This window comes from Belonocnema kinseyi, chromosome 6 (genome assembly GCF_010883055.1).
Source record: "Belonocnema kinseyi isolate 2016_QV_RU_SX_M_011 chromosome 6, B_treatae_v1, whole genome shotgun sequence".
Lineage (NCBI taxonomy): Eukaryota > Metazoa > Arthropoda > Insecta > Hymenoptera > Cynipidae > Belonocnema > Belonocnema kinseyi.
In genome coordinates this window covers 3728597-3744055 of record NC_046662.1, presented here as the reverse complement: position 1 = coordinate 3744055, position 15459 = coordinate 3728597, and the positions used below count along the sequence as shown (strand labels likewise).

The following is a 15459-nucleotide window of genomic DNA, read 5'->3' as shown; positions in this document are numbered from 1 at the left end:
GGATTTTTCTGTTTTTTAGAGAATTTAAATATTCTATTTTTTGTTAAGAATTGATTGTTTTATATATTTACAAACCAAAACTAGAATACTTCAATTAGCAGTTCAAAAAGTAAATTTTAAACAAAACCAAAACAAGTTTTCAGAAAAATTAATTTACAACATTTACAAAAATATAAATTTTCAAGCAATAATGGAATAGTTAGATCTTTAGTTTAAAAAGTCAATTTTCCACTAAAAAGAAATAAATTTATAGCCAAAGAAATTATTTTTTAATCACAGTGTCGAATTTTCATTCAAAAATATGAATTTTTGACCAAATAGTTGAATTTCCAAATCAAAAGTTGATTTTTCTATATGAAAAAAAAACTAATTTTTAACTAAATATTTTTTTAAACCAAATAAATTAATTTATAACAAACAAAAAAATAGTTAAATTTTCTACAAAACAGATCATGTTATAACGAAAAAGAGTACATTTCTATCAAAAAACGTAAATTTCCAAAAAAATAAAGGAAGGAATAGTTAAAATGAATATTCAGCTAAAATGATAAATTTTAAAAACTAAAAAACAATTTCATTTTGACCAAATACATGAATTTTCAAGTGAAAAGATCAATTTTCAGAAAAAAATCTTAAATTTTCAGTTGGTAAAATAAATGTTCAAACAAAAGGAAACGAACTTTCAACAAAATAAGATTACATTTATATCTATTTTTAATAGAAATATGATCGTTTTCGTCAAAGAACATATATTTCGCAATTAAATTTTTTCGGGCCTTTGCTTCTTACCAATTTTTGAAAAATTATTGCATTTTAATAAATGAAGGCTTATTTTTTCCGGGAAAATATTCTCTAAAACTCTACTGTTCCCAATTTTTAAAATAACTAAATAATCTTAAAATATAATTATTTTTTAAAAATTTCTTACAAAAAAAATTTTCTAAAGATTTGTATCCATAAAATAAGCCAGAGAAGCCATAGAAAAATTTACTTTCAAAATTAGAAGCAGTAGAAATGCAGAAAATGTTTTCCCGGAATAAATAAGCCGTCATTCATTAAAATTCAATCATTTTTCAAAAATTGGTGAGAAGCGACGGTCAGAAAAAATTTAAATGCAAAAAACATGGTTAAAATTGATGTTTTTTTATTATGAATTTTAATATTTTTTAATAAAAATAAGATTTTTTTAAATTTGAAATGAATTCAATTATAATATTTTGATTCTTAAAATCATGACAAAACTATTCTTTTTCTTCAGATATCTGACTTTAGAAACGACAACTACCTTAAGAAAATAATTAGTTTTAAAAATTCGTTTTTTTTTTTTTGTTTTAATAGAAAATTTCACTATTTGGTCAAACATTCATTTTTGTAAAATTCATCGCCGTAATTAAAAATTAATTTCTTTGCTGGAAATTTGTTTCTTTTTTGATGAAAATTAATTTTTTGTCACTGTAGCTGTAAATATTTCATTTTTGCTTGAAAATGTATATTTTTGGTAGAAAATTAATTAATTTTGCGGAATCTTCCAGATACCTTTTTGACATTTTTGAAATCTTTTCATATATTCTCTTGAAATTAATTTTTCAAAATAAAAATCCATTTTCAATTTTCCTACGAATCTTAGGAAAATGTTTTTTATTCTTTAGAAGCTTTGCATAATTTTCAAAAGGTTTAAAAAAAATTCGTTCCGAATCTGCAAAAACCTATATTTTATTTTTAATTAGTTTTAAATAATTATTATATGAAATATTTTCAAATTTTTAATCAATTTTGAATCTTTTCAGACTATCTAAATATCTCGTAAATTTATTGGGATTTTTTTTAGAAATGATAGGCTTATAATATTTATTATACATAAAAATTCAACAAATTTGGCTTGTAATATAATTTTTTAAGATAGAAAAATAAAAATTGTAACATTCAAATTAAATTTTTTGTTTAGCGTTGAAAATTTGATTTGTCATTAGTAATTTTACATGAAGAATCAAATATTTATAAATACTAAGCAATTATTATTATTTTTTTTTAATTAAAAAATTTGATATTTTGAATTCAAACAATATTTTAAATTTAGTAAAATCCTTTAATTATGAATATATTATTTTAAAATTACTTTAAAATCTTACACACTCAATTATTATTTACTTTTTAAATCTTGACATAGGATTCAATTTAAAAAATCATTAATTTATATTCACAGCTGATAAAATAAAAATGTTTTTATTCCAAATTCTCGATTTCAAACGCTACTAATCTTTATTTTTTTAAATCTTTAAAAATGCATTTTTAAATTCTTTAATTGAGAAATGTAAGCTTAAAAATTAAAATCCAAAATGGAAAATATGTAACTGAAATATTTTCAAATTTCGTATTCCAAACTGAATAATATCATAATCGAAAAAGATAAAAATTCAACTTATTCTTCAATAAACTGTTGAAATAAAACAAGGACAGATTGTTTTTCTAAAAATTTGTAAAATTCCCTATCTAAGAAATAAATGCACTCTCATTTTCCGGGTTCCCGGTCCAGCGGCCAAACCTGCAACTGCAAATTTAACTGTTCTAGTTTTTATTAATTTTATAGTTTTGTAGATCATTAGCTGGACACATAAATTCTTGGACATTTAACCCTCAAATAGTACATTCCAACCGAGCATACGTAAACGGTACACTGGTGCGAATTGGTTTGTTTGCAATGTTAATATGAATTATTTAACATATTGAACATATAATAAACAACTAGCATATATCACACATATTTAACATATGTGGGGATAATCTGCTGCAGCTGTGTTTGCATAAATGCCAACAAACTGAAAAAACTTCAGGTGCGAATTCGCACCAGTGTACCATTTAAGGGTTAAAACCTCTACAGAGTGCCTGTCGCAACTTTCCGGTCCGAATTAGTCGTAAAGAAAATATTTGCCTGAAAGTAAGCAAGCAAGTAAACATCCTTATCGTTAAGTTTTGGTGGCAAAGTCCATACCGAATGGCACAGAGTTTGACATAGTTTTATCACTTTGGTCGTCCTCCTCATTAAGAATGTTACACATTATACGATCGTCATAGAGAGAAAATCTTGCTGTCGATTGAGAGCGCCCTCGCACTTTCCTCACAGAGGGCGGTAAATCCCCGGGCGTTTTTATCCGCATATTTGGATCCTTCAAAACGTTCAGACTTGAGCCAACATTAAAGACCTGATTGAACTTCTCTATACTCTCCTGTCTCGTCAAGTTGCTTTCGCTCTTTTTACTTCTCAAAGGTACAAGTGGCAAAGTTGAGGGTCTAACACAGGGTTCGCTCTCGTTATCATGCTTCTGGCTACTTGCCTGACTCGCATTCTTGTCGTTCTTCCCGGCAAAATTGACGGAAGTCGACGTTCTTCCAACAATGTCGTTGACGTACTTGCCCTTGGACGAAATCGTGACATTTGTGTCAACAGTCTTTTGCACGTTCTGTCTGACAATTAAATTGGACTTGGAGTCTTCCCGATCGATCTGACATTTGCTGTAGGTGTACATCTTCTTGTTGGAGAGCAATTTCTTGAAGCTGGACCAGCCTCCGAATCCCTTCTTGCGTGGGCTCTCTTGAGCGCAGGCGTCGAAGACATTGGTTTGTTTTAATTTGTTGTAGGACGGTCCTCCGCTCTCTGATATGACGTTTTGAACGTAGGGAATGGGCGTGGCTGATCTCAGTTGTGTCAACTGACTTGTGTTTTGAGCTAGGTGGTAGTCTTGAGGAATGAGAACTTGCGACTCGGTGGGCAATCTGTATTGCTCGCTACTTGAGTGCTTGGATGACTTATCCACTAAAATGTTACCGTTGCACCCGAGCTCTTCCACGGAATTTGACTGTACCATGAGGTTCCGCTCCATACAGGGATTCCTGCCCTGATAAGGTTGGAGGGTTTGTGCGTGCGAGCACATTGCCATTTCGTTTGAATTTTTACCTGATCGAAAAAGAGATATAATCTCACTTAATCTCAAATATATAAGAGGGTGTTTACTCAAATCCTGGGTGAAAATTCCCTGACAATAGGGTTGTTTCCAAAGTCAGATATCATTTTTCCAATAAATGGATCTTATTGTATATAAAATTCGAATTATAAAAACTCCCATAAAATATTTTTTTTACATAATGTTGATTATTTTTAATTTAATGTTGAAATGTGAATTTTGTATCACGATATCGATTGGAGGGCCCCTTTGATGCCAAAGGGGTCGGATTTTCAACCAATTACTGCTCACGTGTCAGTGATTCTCAAATATCTTTTTCTGTGCCGACGTTTTGTTTTGGTTATGTGCACATCGAAAAGAGAAGTCACAAAATATTGTAAAAAAAATGTCAAAGAAGCGTTTCGTAAAAACCAACAGAGAAAATCTACCGAAAATAGATATAAGAGGGGTGTTCAAAAAGTAAGTTTCCCTAGTCTGCCGTTTACCCCAGCGCCATCTAGCGAGCTGGGACCGAACATAGTTTTAGTTTAGGATATACCGATAAGAGTAGTTATTCGCTTTTTAACTGCAAAAGGGCTTAATGGCAACGAAATTCACACTGCAAATATCGATTTCAGGAGGCATTGAGTCCAAAATTCTGTCAATTGTAAAGCGCCTATCCTCCAAAATGATTTTTTCGACTGCTGCGACTGCGTCATCTGTAATGGCGGTTTTTGGCCTGCCTGCACGCTGCTCATCATGAACTTCTCCGCGTCCCTCGAGAAAATATGTACACCACCGACGCACCATTTGCACACTCATGCATTTGTCACCATAAATATGCACTAATTCAGTGTGAATTTCGTTGCCATTAAGCCCGTTTGCAGTTAAGAAGCGAATAACTGCACGCAACTCACAAGTGGACACGTTTTTCACAGGTAGCTCCATGGTTTCCGAGCCGGTACTGATGAAAAAAAATTTTTCGGCAGCTAAGACCGGTTCCGCTCTTATCGGTATATCCTAAACTAAAACTATGTTCGGTCCCAGCTCGCTAGATGGCGCTGGGGCAAAACGGCAGATTAGGGAAACTTACTTTTTGAACACCCCTCGTATTTATGGTATGTAGAAATAATTAATTCAAAAAGTTAAATGTAGTCATGTTTACTGAACAATTCAAAAATATGTACGATTTTAAAATGTGTTAATAATTGCACTTACTGTTTTTCTTCAACAAACTACTGACTCTTAAACTAAATATTACAACATGATAACTTTTCTGTCACATAATTCTTAACAAATAAAACTATCAAATCAAAATAGTCATAATTGACAGCTGACCGTAGCCTAACCTCTTTATCATGAGTTTCACATCGTCACATTGATAGATAATTATGAGAACCTCTGAATCACGTGACACCCACGTGACATCAATTTGAATAAGTTTTTTACCGCCTTCAATTTTTAATAATTTTTTTCTGTCGAACGACACAAAAAAAAATTATAACGCACCTTCGATTTACATTAAAATTATGTATTAAAACATTATTTTATCTAAAATCGCGAAACAACCCTATTCACGGTTTTTCCCCCCGGGATTCGAACGAAATTAAGGGGTATTTTCGGATATTTGCATATTATTTCGCGCTCAAAGGGTAACAAATTCAGTATAAATTTACAAGATTTCAGAAAAATTCAACTTACATTCCAAAGAATACAAACGAATTGGAAATAATGTTAAACAATTAAAAAATAAAATTCCCTTGATTTCTGTAAAACTGGAATGGATTTTAGAGGAATTTAAGATAATAAAGGAGAAGAATTCGTTGAAATTAATAAAAATTCAAGATGAATTAAAAAAAATGTAATGTATGAGAAACAATTTGAAAATATGAAAAACCTTGATTGAATTCAAAGAATTTTTGAAATACCTGAGATATCAAGTTGAATATAAAAGAATTCAAATAAATTCGAACAATTTTAAAAATCGAAAAAATTGCATTAATTACAAAAAAATTTAATAGATTTAGTGACATTTCAAAGAAATGAGAAGAATTATATGAAATCCATAAAAAATCAAGCTCAATTTAAAAAGCATTCAAGTGAATTGAAAACGATAAAAAAATATGGGCAAATCAGTTGAATTAGGTAGAAATAACAATAATATTTCATAATTGAGGGATTTCGCAGGGTTTTGTAAATTTGAAGAGATTTTCGAATACTTTTTACAATTCATTTGAAATTCGCCCTGAATTCTTATTAATTAATCCCAAATCCTATTACATTCTTTTGAATTCTTCTAAATTCACTCATTTCTACCCAATTCAATTAATTTTTCCATATTTTTAAATTCTTTTCAATTCACTTGATTGCTTTTTAAATTTAGCTTTTTTTATGAATCTCATCGACTTATTCTCATTTCTTTTCAATTTCTCTAAAATTCACTAAAAATTATTGTAATCAATCAACCTTCTTCGATTCTTAAAATTGTTCCAATTTATTTAAATTCTTTTGAATTTAACTTGAATTGTTTAGTAATCATTAGTGAATTTTTAAAAGTTTTTATTTAATGGATCCTGAAGTCTGCATTTCATAAAATTCTTTGAATTCTCTTGAACTTTTCTAAGGTTATTTCGAAGTTATGAATTGAATGCATTTTTTTTTTCATATTTTCAAATTGTTCTGAATTCACTTTATTTTTTCTTAATTCACCTTGAATTTTCATGAAATTCAATCTAGTTTTACGTAAATCAATGGCATTTTTTTATTTTTCAACATTTTTCCCAATTCATTTGAATTCTTTTGATTGTAAATTTAATTGTTCCGAAATTTTCTGATTTATCCTGTATTTGTTACCCTTTGAGCTCGCCAAAGTACCCTATAAGCGTGGCAAAAAGTACCCCTTGGTCTCTATATTAGTTTCTTGAATGTGTCTCCAAAGTACAAAACAAATTAATTCAGGGTGGCGATTCGGCGGACAATTTAAAATTCCCTATCACTTCCCGGTCAAGTTTTTCAATTTTCCCGATCAAATTAAAGTAACATTCATATCTGTCGCAACAGGCAAACATTTATTTCAAATCATGAGGTTAATTCTAATCATCCTTTAACGCGAAAGAACAAAAATTGCAAAATAAATGAGTCTTTAAATGGAATAGTGAAATTTGAAACCAAACTTCTGAATTTTAAACTAAAATGATGAATGTTTAACTGAAATACTTGAATTTTTACCAAAAAGGATTAGTTTTTAAACAATAAGATTTATTTTCAAACAAAAAGATTAATTTTATATAAAAAATACAGTTTTTAAACAAAATACATGAATTTTAACGAAATAGTTGGATTTTGAAATTAAAAAAATCAATTTTCAACAGAAAATGGAATAGTTAAATCTTCAGCATAATAAATAAATTTTCATCACAACTGCTAAATTTTTAACTAAAATGATGAATCCTTAAATGGAATAGTCGAATTTTTAACAAAAAAATTAATTTTTAACTAAAACAATGAATCTTCAACTGAAATAGTTCTACTTTTAAAAAAATAAAAATATTTTTTACTAAAACAGATCAATTGTCAAGCGAAACTTAAATAAATGAAATTTAATTTAATAAAATCAATTTTCAACCAAAAAAGACGAATTTTCAACTAAAGAAGATAATTTTTTAACGAAAAATTGAATAATTAAATTTACAGTAAAAAAATGAATGTTCGACCAAAAAAAATGAATTTTCAAATAAAATTGTGGAATATACAACTGCAATAGTATTTTCATTTTCAGTTAAGAAAAACAAATGATTTTACACCGAAAAAGAAATAAATTTTCGATAAAAAAGGGTTATCTTCCTACCAAGTAAATTTATTTCTAGCCTGGACGATGAATTTTTAAATGAAATTATGAATATTTAACTGGAATACTTGAATTTTATAAACAAAAAAAAATTTTTTAAACAATAAGATTAAAATTCAATACAAAAAATCATTTTCAACCAAATTACTCCATTTTATATATAAAAAATTCGTTTTTTTTTAACGAAATACATAAATTTGTCATTAAAAATACAAATTTTTATCCAAATTGTTCAATTTTGAACTAGAAAAGGACAAATTTTCAAACTCAAAGTAGAACGGTTAAATATTCAGTTGAAAAAATTAACTTTCAATCAAACTGATACAATTTTAACTAAAATGACAAATTTTCAACTGATTAATTTTCTACCCAAAAAAGACGAATTTTCCATAAATTACATAAATTTTAAAAAAAATAGTTTAATTTTTAAATAAAAAATATCAATTTTCAACCAATATTTGAACTTTCATCCAAAAAAGATAAAATTTCAACCAAAAATAGAATAGTTGAATTTCCCGTTAAAAATTTAATTCTTAACCAAAAAAATCGGATTTTCAGAATAATAGATACATTTTTTGTTAAAAAATGCCTTTTCATCCAACGAAAAAACATGTTTTTCATCAAACAGCTAATTTTCCAAACAAAGATATGAATTTTTAATTAAAATTATGAATCTTGAATAAAAAAAAAATTAATTTTAAAAAAAGGAGTTTATTTTTCAACCAAGGAAATTTATTTCTAGCCTAAAAGATGAATTTCCAACTAAAAAGATGAATATTTAACTGGAAGACTTGAATTTTCAACCAAAAAGAAAAAGTTTTAATCAAAAAGATTAACTTTCAAAGGAAAAAATCATTTTCTACAAAAACAGTCGATTTTCTACCAAAAAGGTAGTTTTTTAACAGCATACGTCAATTTTCAATAAAATAAATAAATTTTCAATTAAAAAAATACAAATTTACATGCAAATTGTTAAATTTTGAACTATAAAATGACAAATTTTCAACTCAAAATGAAACGGTTAAATATTCAGTTGAAAAAGTAAACTTTCAATCAAACTGATACATTTTAAAATAAAATTACGAATCTTCAACTGGAATAGTTGGATTTTATATCTGCCAAAAAGATGAATTTACAACTAATAAGATTAATATTCTAGAAAAAAAAGAAGAGAATTTTCCAAAAAATAGTTTAATTTTTAAGTAAAAATAGAATAGTTGAATTTTTCGTTAAAAATTTAATTCTTAACCAAAAAAAGTCGAACTTTTAGAAAATAGTTAACTTTTCGGTAAAAAAAATTCTTTTTCATAAAAAAACAAAAGAAGTTATCAATTAAATAGCTTAATTTTCAACTAAAGAAATGAATTTTTAATCAAAATGATGAATCTTTAATAAAGAAAAATTTAACAAAAGAGTTTCTTTAACCAAGTAAATGATAAAATAAAAAAAATACAATAGAATAGTTAAATTTTCCGTTTTCAGACAAATAAATACATTTTCTCCTGGAATAGTTACATTTTTAATTGACAAATTGATTTTTAAAAAAGCAGTTATAGTTTTGAAAGGAGAGTTATTTCCCTGTCAAGTCGCCACCCTGCTGGTGTATAAAAATACCCTGAAAATTCCAGGTTTTCCAGATTTTCCAGCTAAGGTACAGGACACCACCCTGTATAATGTAAGAATACTTTTTTTTTATTAATAACATTTTAACAATACTCACAATGTTCCTGGGTGATATTGTCGACCGGTGATAACGTAACTAGATTATCCGCTACAGTTTCGTTAGCAGAGTGCGATGCGTGTTGCGCTAATTGTACAGTATGAAAATTATCATGATGTGTTTCGTTAAAAAGACTATTTGTAGTCGAAGGCACAAGTCCGCAATGAGAATTCATCATAGGACTTCCATCCGTGAAATACATTGTCACTGAAATTAAAAAGAATCCCGTGTCACGATGTTTGTCACCACTTAACTCCGAAACTACTTAACCGATCTTGATGAAATTTTGTATACTGCGTGTAATTTGGCCCAACTTAAATGATAGGATACTTTTTATCTCATTTAATTACCTCAATATTTTTTTATAGCAAATTAAATGTTTTTAAATGTGTACTCCATAAGTTTCTAACAGATGGCGGTGTAGGTTAGTTTGTGGGCCGACATTTCAACATTTCAACTTATCTAGGTTGGGTAAGCAGCCAATAGATGGCGCCAAGATTAGTATAATATAAATTCAACGAAGTATAACAGCGCCACATCAACGCGTGGCTGGGGCGAATCATTTCAAATTCCGAGTCATTTATCGGTCAATTTTTTCAATTTTCCCGGTCAACTAAAAGTAGATTCATGTTTGCCGTTAAATGAAAACAACATTTAACACAATAGAGCAAAATATTGCAAAATAATTGAATATTGAAACAAAAACTTAAATTTTCCACTAAGAATATCCATTTTTAACAACAAATGGATTTTCAAGAAAATAGTTAGATTTTCCATCTAACTGCTGAATTCTCAAGTAAAATGATGAATCTTCAACTAAAATAATTGAATTTTCAGTAAACAATAAAATTAATTTTCACTCAAAAAGATGAATCTCAACCAAAACTTAAATAATTAAATTTTAACTTTAAATAATTAATGTTTAACCAAACAGACGAATTTCCAACTTAAACTATGGAATATTCAATTGAAATAAGTTAATTTTCAGTTGAAACAATTGCTTTCCACAAAAAAAATAACTTTCAACAAAAAAGAACTAACTTTAAAAAAAGAGTTAAGTTTTCAAAAAAATTGATGAAATTTGAACTTAAATGATGAATCTTTAAGTGATATAATTGAATTTTTAACCAAAATTTTTAATTTGCAACCAACAAAATTAATTTCTATCAAAACCGACGAATTTTCAATTAAGAAAAAAATAAATGCTCAATCAATGAGCTGGATTTTCAAAAAAATTGTGGAATATTCAACTAGAATAATATTTATATTATCAGTAAAAAAGAACTTTAAAAAATGTTTAACAAAATATTTAAATTTTCGGCAAAAAAATCCTGTTCAACCAAAGAAAAAAAAGTTTTCAATCAAATAGCTGAAATGATCAATACTTAACTGCAAGAATTAAATTTTTAACCGAAAAGAGGAATTTTTTAACAGGAAGACAAATTTGCAAAGAAAAAGATAATTTTCTACAGAAAAAATGGGATAATTCAACGAAATTGAATTTTGAACTAGAAGAGATCAATTTTCAACTAAAAATGGAATTTAAATTTTTAATTGAAGAAGTTAATTTTTTTAAATTAAAAACATCGATTTTCAACAAAATTAATAACCAAAAATAGAATAGTTAAATTTTCTGTTAAAAATCTAATTCTTAACCGAGAAAAAAATTAATTCGCAACTTAATAGTAGAATTTTGATCTAAAGAAGATCAAAAAGATTAATTTGTACAAAAAGGCGTTTTTTTTAAACAAAACATGTGAATTCTAAACCAAATAGTTGAATTTTTAACAGAAAAAGATCTATTTGCATACCAAAAGTTGAACTTTCAGTTTAAAAAATTAACTTTCACATAAAAAAAAACAACAAATTTGTAACCAAAATGATAAATTTTTAAATAAAATGATCAAATCTTCAACTGGTTTAGTTTAATTTTAAACCAAAAGGATAAAACAAAACTGAAAATAATCAATCTTCAACTAAACTGACGAATTTTTAAATAAAATAAATCTTAAACTGGGACAGTTGATTTGATATAAAAAAGACGAATTTTCAATAAAAATCAAAATAAATTCTAAATTTAATTTTTAAATTTTCATTTAAAAATATTAATTTTGATATGAAAGGATGAATTTTTAACTAAAATTATGGAATAGTTACATTTTCAGTTTAAAAAATAAAAAATAAAAGTTTTCAAACAAATATTTACGTTTTCGAACGAAGTGATAAATTTTCAACTAAAAAAATAAATCTTCAAATAGAATAGTCGAATTTTAAAATTAAAATTAAAATTGTAACTAAAATGATCCATTAACCAGAATAATTATATTTTCAATCAAAAAGTTCAATTTTTAACCAAGAAGATTAATTTCTAATAAAAAATACGAATTTCCAACTAAAAAATATAATAATTGACTAAAAATTAAAAAGTTAAATTTGTATTTAAAACAATTAATGTTCACCTGAAACTATACATCTTCTTATTAAAATGATAAATTTTCAAACAAAAAAATTAATTTTTAACAAACAAAAATAGAAAAGTTGAATTTACAGTTTAAAAAATTATTTTCAAACAAAAAAAAAACGATTTTTCAACTGAAAATATGTTTTCAGCCAAGAGAGTTAAAAATTGAAAAAAAAAACTATTAATTTCAAAGGTAAGGAAATTAATTTTCAGTCAAAAATATTAGTTTTTTTTTTACCAAAAATAACGACTTTTGATTACAATACATAAATTCTTAACTGAAAGTGATCAATATTCAACAACAAATAGAGTAGTTAAAAAAATAATTTCGAACATAAACGAAACAATCGCTATTCAATTTTATATTGCAATTTAAACAAAAAATTAATCACGCACTCGAAACAATTCCCTGAGTTTGAAAAAAATTTGCTAATATTTCCAGGATTCTCCAGTTATATAAAAATTCCCTGGAAATTACAGATAGTGCGGAAAAATGGACTCTCGAATTTCGAATTTAATTTCTCCTTAAATTCCGTAATATTAAAATTATATAAGATTGATTTTCCAAACTAAAATTTACCTCGATGAGACTGAAGTTCCGTTAATCTTTCTTCTATGCACAAAGCAGTGAGACGGGCTTCTGCATCTGGATCCCAACAATCTTCCATTGTCTCCTTTATGAGACGGACTCCCGGTTTATCTACCAAATTTCCCTCTAATAAAGGCCTCGCCTTATGGCGAGAAACTAGCACTTGCATTTGTTCAAAAGTTGGATGTAATCCTAAAACATATCGATAAATGCTACTTTTTAAAGAAATTACTGTAAAAAAATGAGGGCAAATGTTTCTTATTCAGTTTTACAATTAATTAACAATTGAATTTTCTAGGAATAATTTTCAATAGTAGAGAGCTATTCAAATATTTTGCATTTTTTAAACAATCGATTCGGAATATGGCTACATTTTCGCAAGTTTGTTATCAACAACGTGTTTCGATTAATTAAATGACTAAATTTAAATTTAAATTTTCACAAAAAAAAAGAAAATTTTTTATCAAACTGATGAATTTTTAACTAAAATAATAAATCTTCAACTGCAATAGATAAATTTTAAATAAAAAACATGAATTTTCAAACAAACAAAAATTTATATTTTTCACCTAAATTGATCAATTTTCAATCAAAGTGATGAATTTTTAACCACAATGATGAATCTTGAAAGGGAAAAGATGAATTTTAAAACAAAAATATGAATTTTAAATTCAAATTATGAAATATTCAACTGGACGAGTTAAATTTCCTACCAAAAAGTTAAATTTGCAAATAAAATTATGAATATTTCATTGGAACACTTGAATTTTTAAGCAAAAAGATTAATTTTCTAATTAAAAAAAAAACGGTTTTCTACCAAAATACATGAATTTTCCACAAAATATATGAATTTTGAACTCAAAAAGCCCAATTTTCAACCAAGTGGTTGAATTTAAAACCAAAAAAAAATCAATTTTTAACCATAAATGAAACAGTTAAATTTTCAGTTAAAAAAAAATTCATTCTCAACAACAAAAAATCTATTTTCAAATAAACAGTTACATTTTCAATCAAAGGGAGAAATCTTTTCAACGAAAAAGACGAATCTTCAAACAGGAAGATTAATTTTCTGTTAAAAAAAAAACGCTTTTTTTTACCGAAATACATTAATTTTCCACAAAATAGTTGAATTTTGAACTAAAAAATACCAATTTTTAACCAAATAGTTGAATTTAAAACTATAAAAAATCCGTGTTTAACCATAAATAAAATAGTTAAATTTTCAGTTAGAAAAAAATTAATTTTCAACCAAAAAAAATCGATTTTCAACAAAATTGTTAAATTTTCAATCAAAATGATGAAGTTTTAACTATGATGATGAATCTTGAACTGAAATAGTGGAATTTTAAACGAAAAAGATAAATTTACAATTAAAATTACTATTAGATTTTAAATGTTAAATTTTAAACCAAAAAGATAAATTTACAAATAAAAAATATGAATATTTGGAATACTTAAATTTTCAAAAAAGAAAATTAATTTGTTATATAAAAAAAACGATTTTTAAATAAAATACAAGAATTTTGAATTAAAAAAGATCAATTTTCAACAAGGAAAATTTATTTCCACCAAAACATACAATTTTTCAAATAAAAACAATTTTCAACAAAATATTTAAAGTTTTAACTATTATAATTAAATTTTCAGTAAAAAAAATCAATTTTTAGCCGAGGCAAAAACCAATTTTCAACAAAACAGATAAATTTTCAACTAAATAGATAAATTTCTAATTAAAATGGTGAACCTTTAACAACAAAAAATAGTTTTTAACAAAAGGTTTAAACTTTTAAATGTAGTAGTTGATATTTTAATGAGAAAATATTTCAATTTTTAAACCAAAACAGTTTAATTCAACCAAAATAAGTTTCGTCAGAATTAGTTGAATTTTTAACTATGAGAGATTTTCTGTAAAAAAGAGCAAATATGGTCAAGAAACTGGTAAATTTCCAAAAAAATGCACCCAGTTTCAATAACTTACTAAAAAAATAGAATAGCTACATTTTCAATTTGAAAAAAAAACACAATTTCATACAAATTACAATTTAAACAAAAATTAATCACGTTTGGTTTCTTCAGGTTATCTAAAAATTCTCTGACTGAATATGATTTTTCAACAAAATTCATCAATTTTTAAAGAAATACTTGAATTTTTAACTAAAAAAGACAAATTTTCAAACCAAATAGTTGAATTTTGAACTAAAAAAAAAACAGTTTTCCACCATAAATGAAATATTTCAATTTTAAACAACAACAAAAATTCAATTGCAACGAAAAAAGCCATTTTTAACTAAAATTATGGAATATTCAACTGGATTAGTTAAATTTTCAAACAAGAAGATTAATTTTCTATCAAAAAATATGATTTTTCAACAAAATTCATCAATTTTTAAAGAAATACTTGAATTTTTAACTAAAAAAGACAAATTTTTAAACCAAATAGTTGAATTTTGAACTAAAAAAAAAAAACAGTTTTCCACCATAAATGAAATATTTCAATTTTAAACAACAACAAAAATTCAATTGCAACGAAAAAAGCCATTTTTAACTAAAATTATGGAATATTCAACTGGATTAGTTAAATTTTCAAAGAAGAAGATTAATTTTCTATCAAAAAATATGATTTTTCAACAAAATTCATCAATTTTTAAAGAAATACTTGAAGTTTTAACTAAAAAAGACAAATTTTCAAACCAAATAGTTGAATTTAAAACTAAAAAAGATCCATTTTTTAACATAAATAAAAAAGTAAAATTTTCAGTAAAAGGAATTAATTTTCAAAAGAATAAAACAATTTTCAACTAAAATTATGAAATATTCAACTGGATTAGTTAAATTTTCAACCTAAAAGATAAATTTTGAAATAAAATTGTAAATATTTGATTAGAATACTTGAATTTTTAAATA

At 25.8% G+C, this 15459-nt stretch overlaps 1 protein-coding gene across 1 annotated transcript in view; it reads right to left on the bottom strand.

The window, feature by feature from the left end:
- Window positions 1-2387: 2387 nt before the first annotated feature.
- Window positions 2388-15459, bottom strand: part of LOC117174722 (bone morphogenetic protein receptor type-2) — a 52045-nt gene continuing 38973 nt past the window's right edge. Inside the window, exons 10-12 of the mRNA XM_033364041.1 lie at window positions 12547-12747; window positions 9506-9712; window positions 2388-3952 (exon numbers count right to left, since the gene is read on the bottom strand). Of these exons, the coding sequence (XP_033219932.1) occupies window positions 2964-3952; window positions 9506-9712; window positions 12547-12747 (1397 nt within the window). The 3' untranslated portion in view covers window positions 2388-2963. The remainder of the gene's footprint in view (window positions 3953-9505; window positions 9713-12546; window positions 12748-15459) is intronic.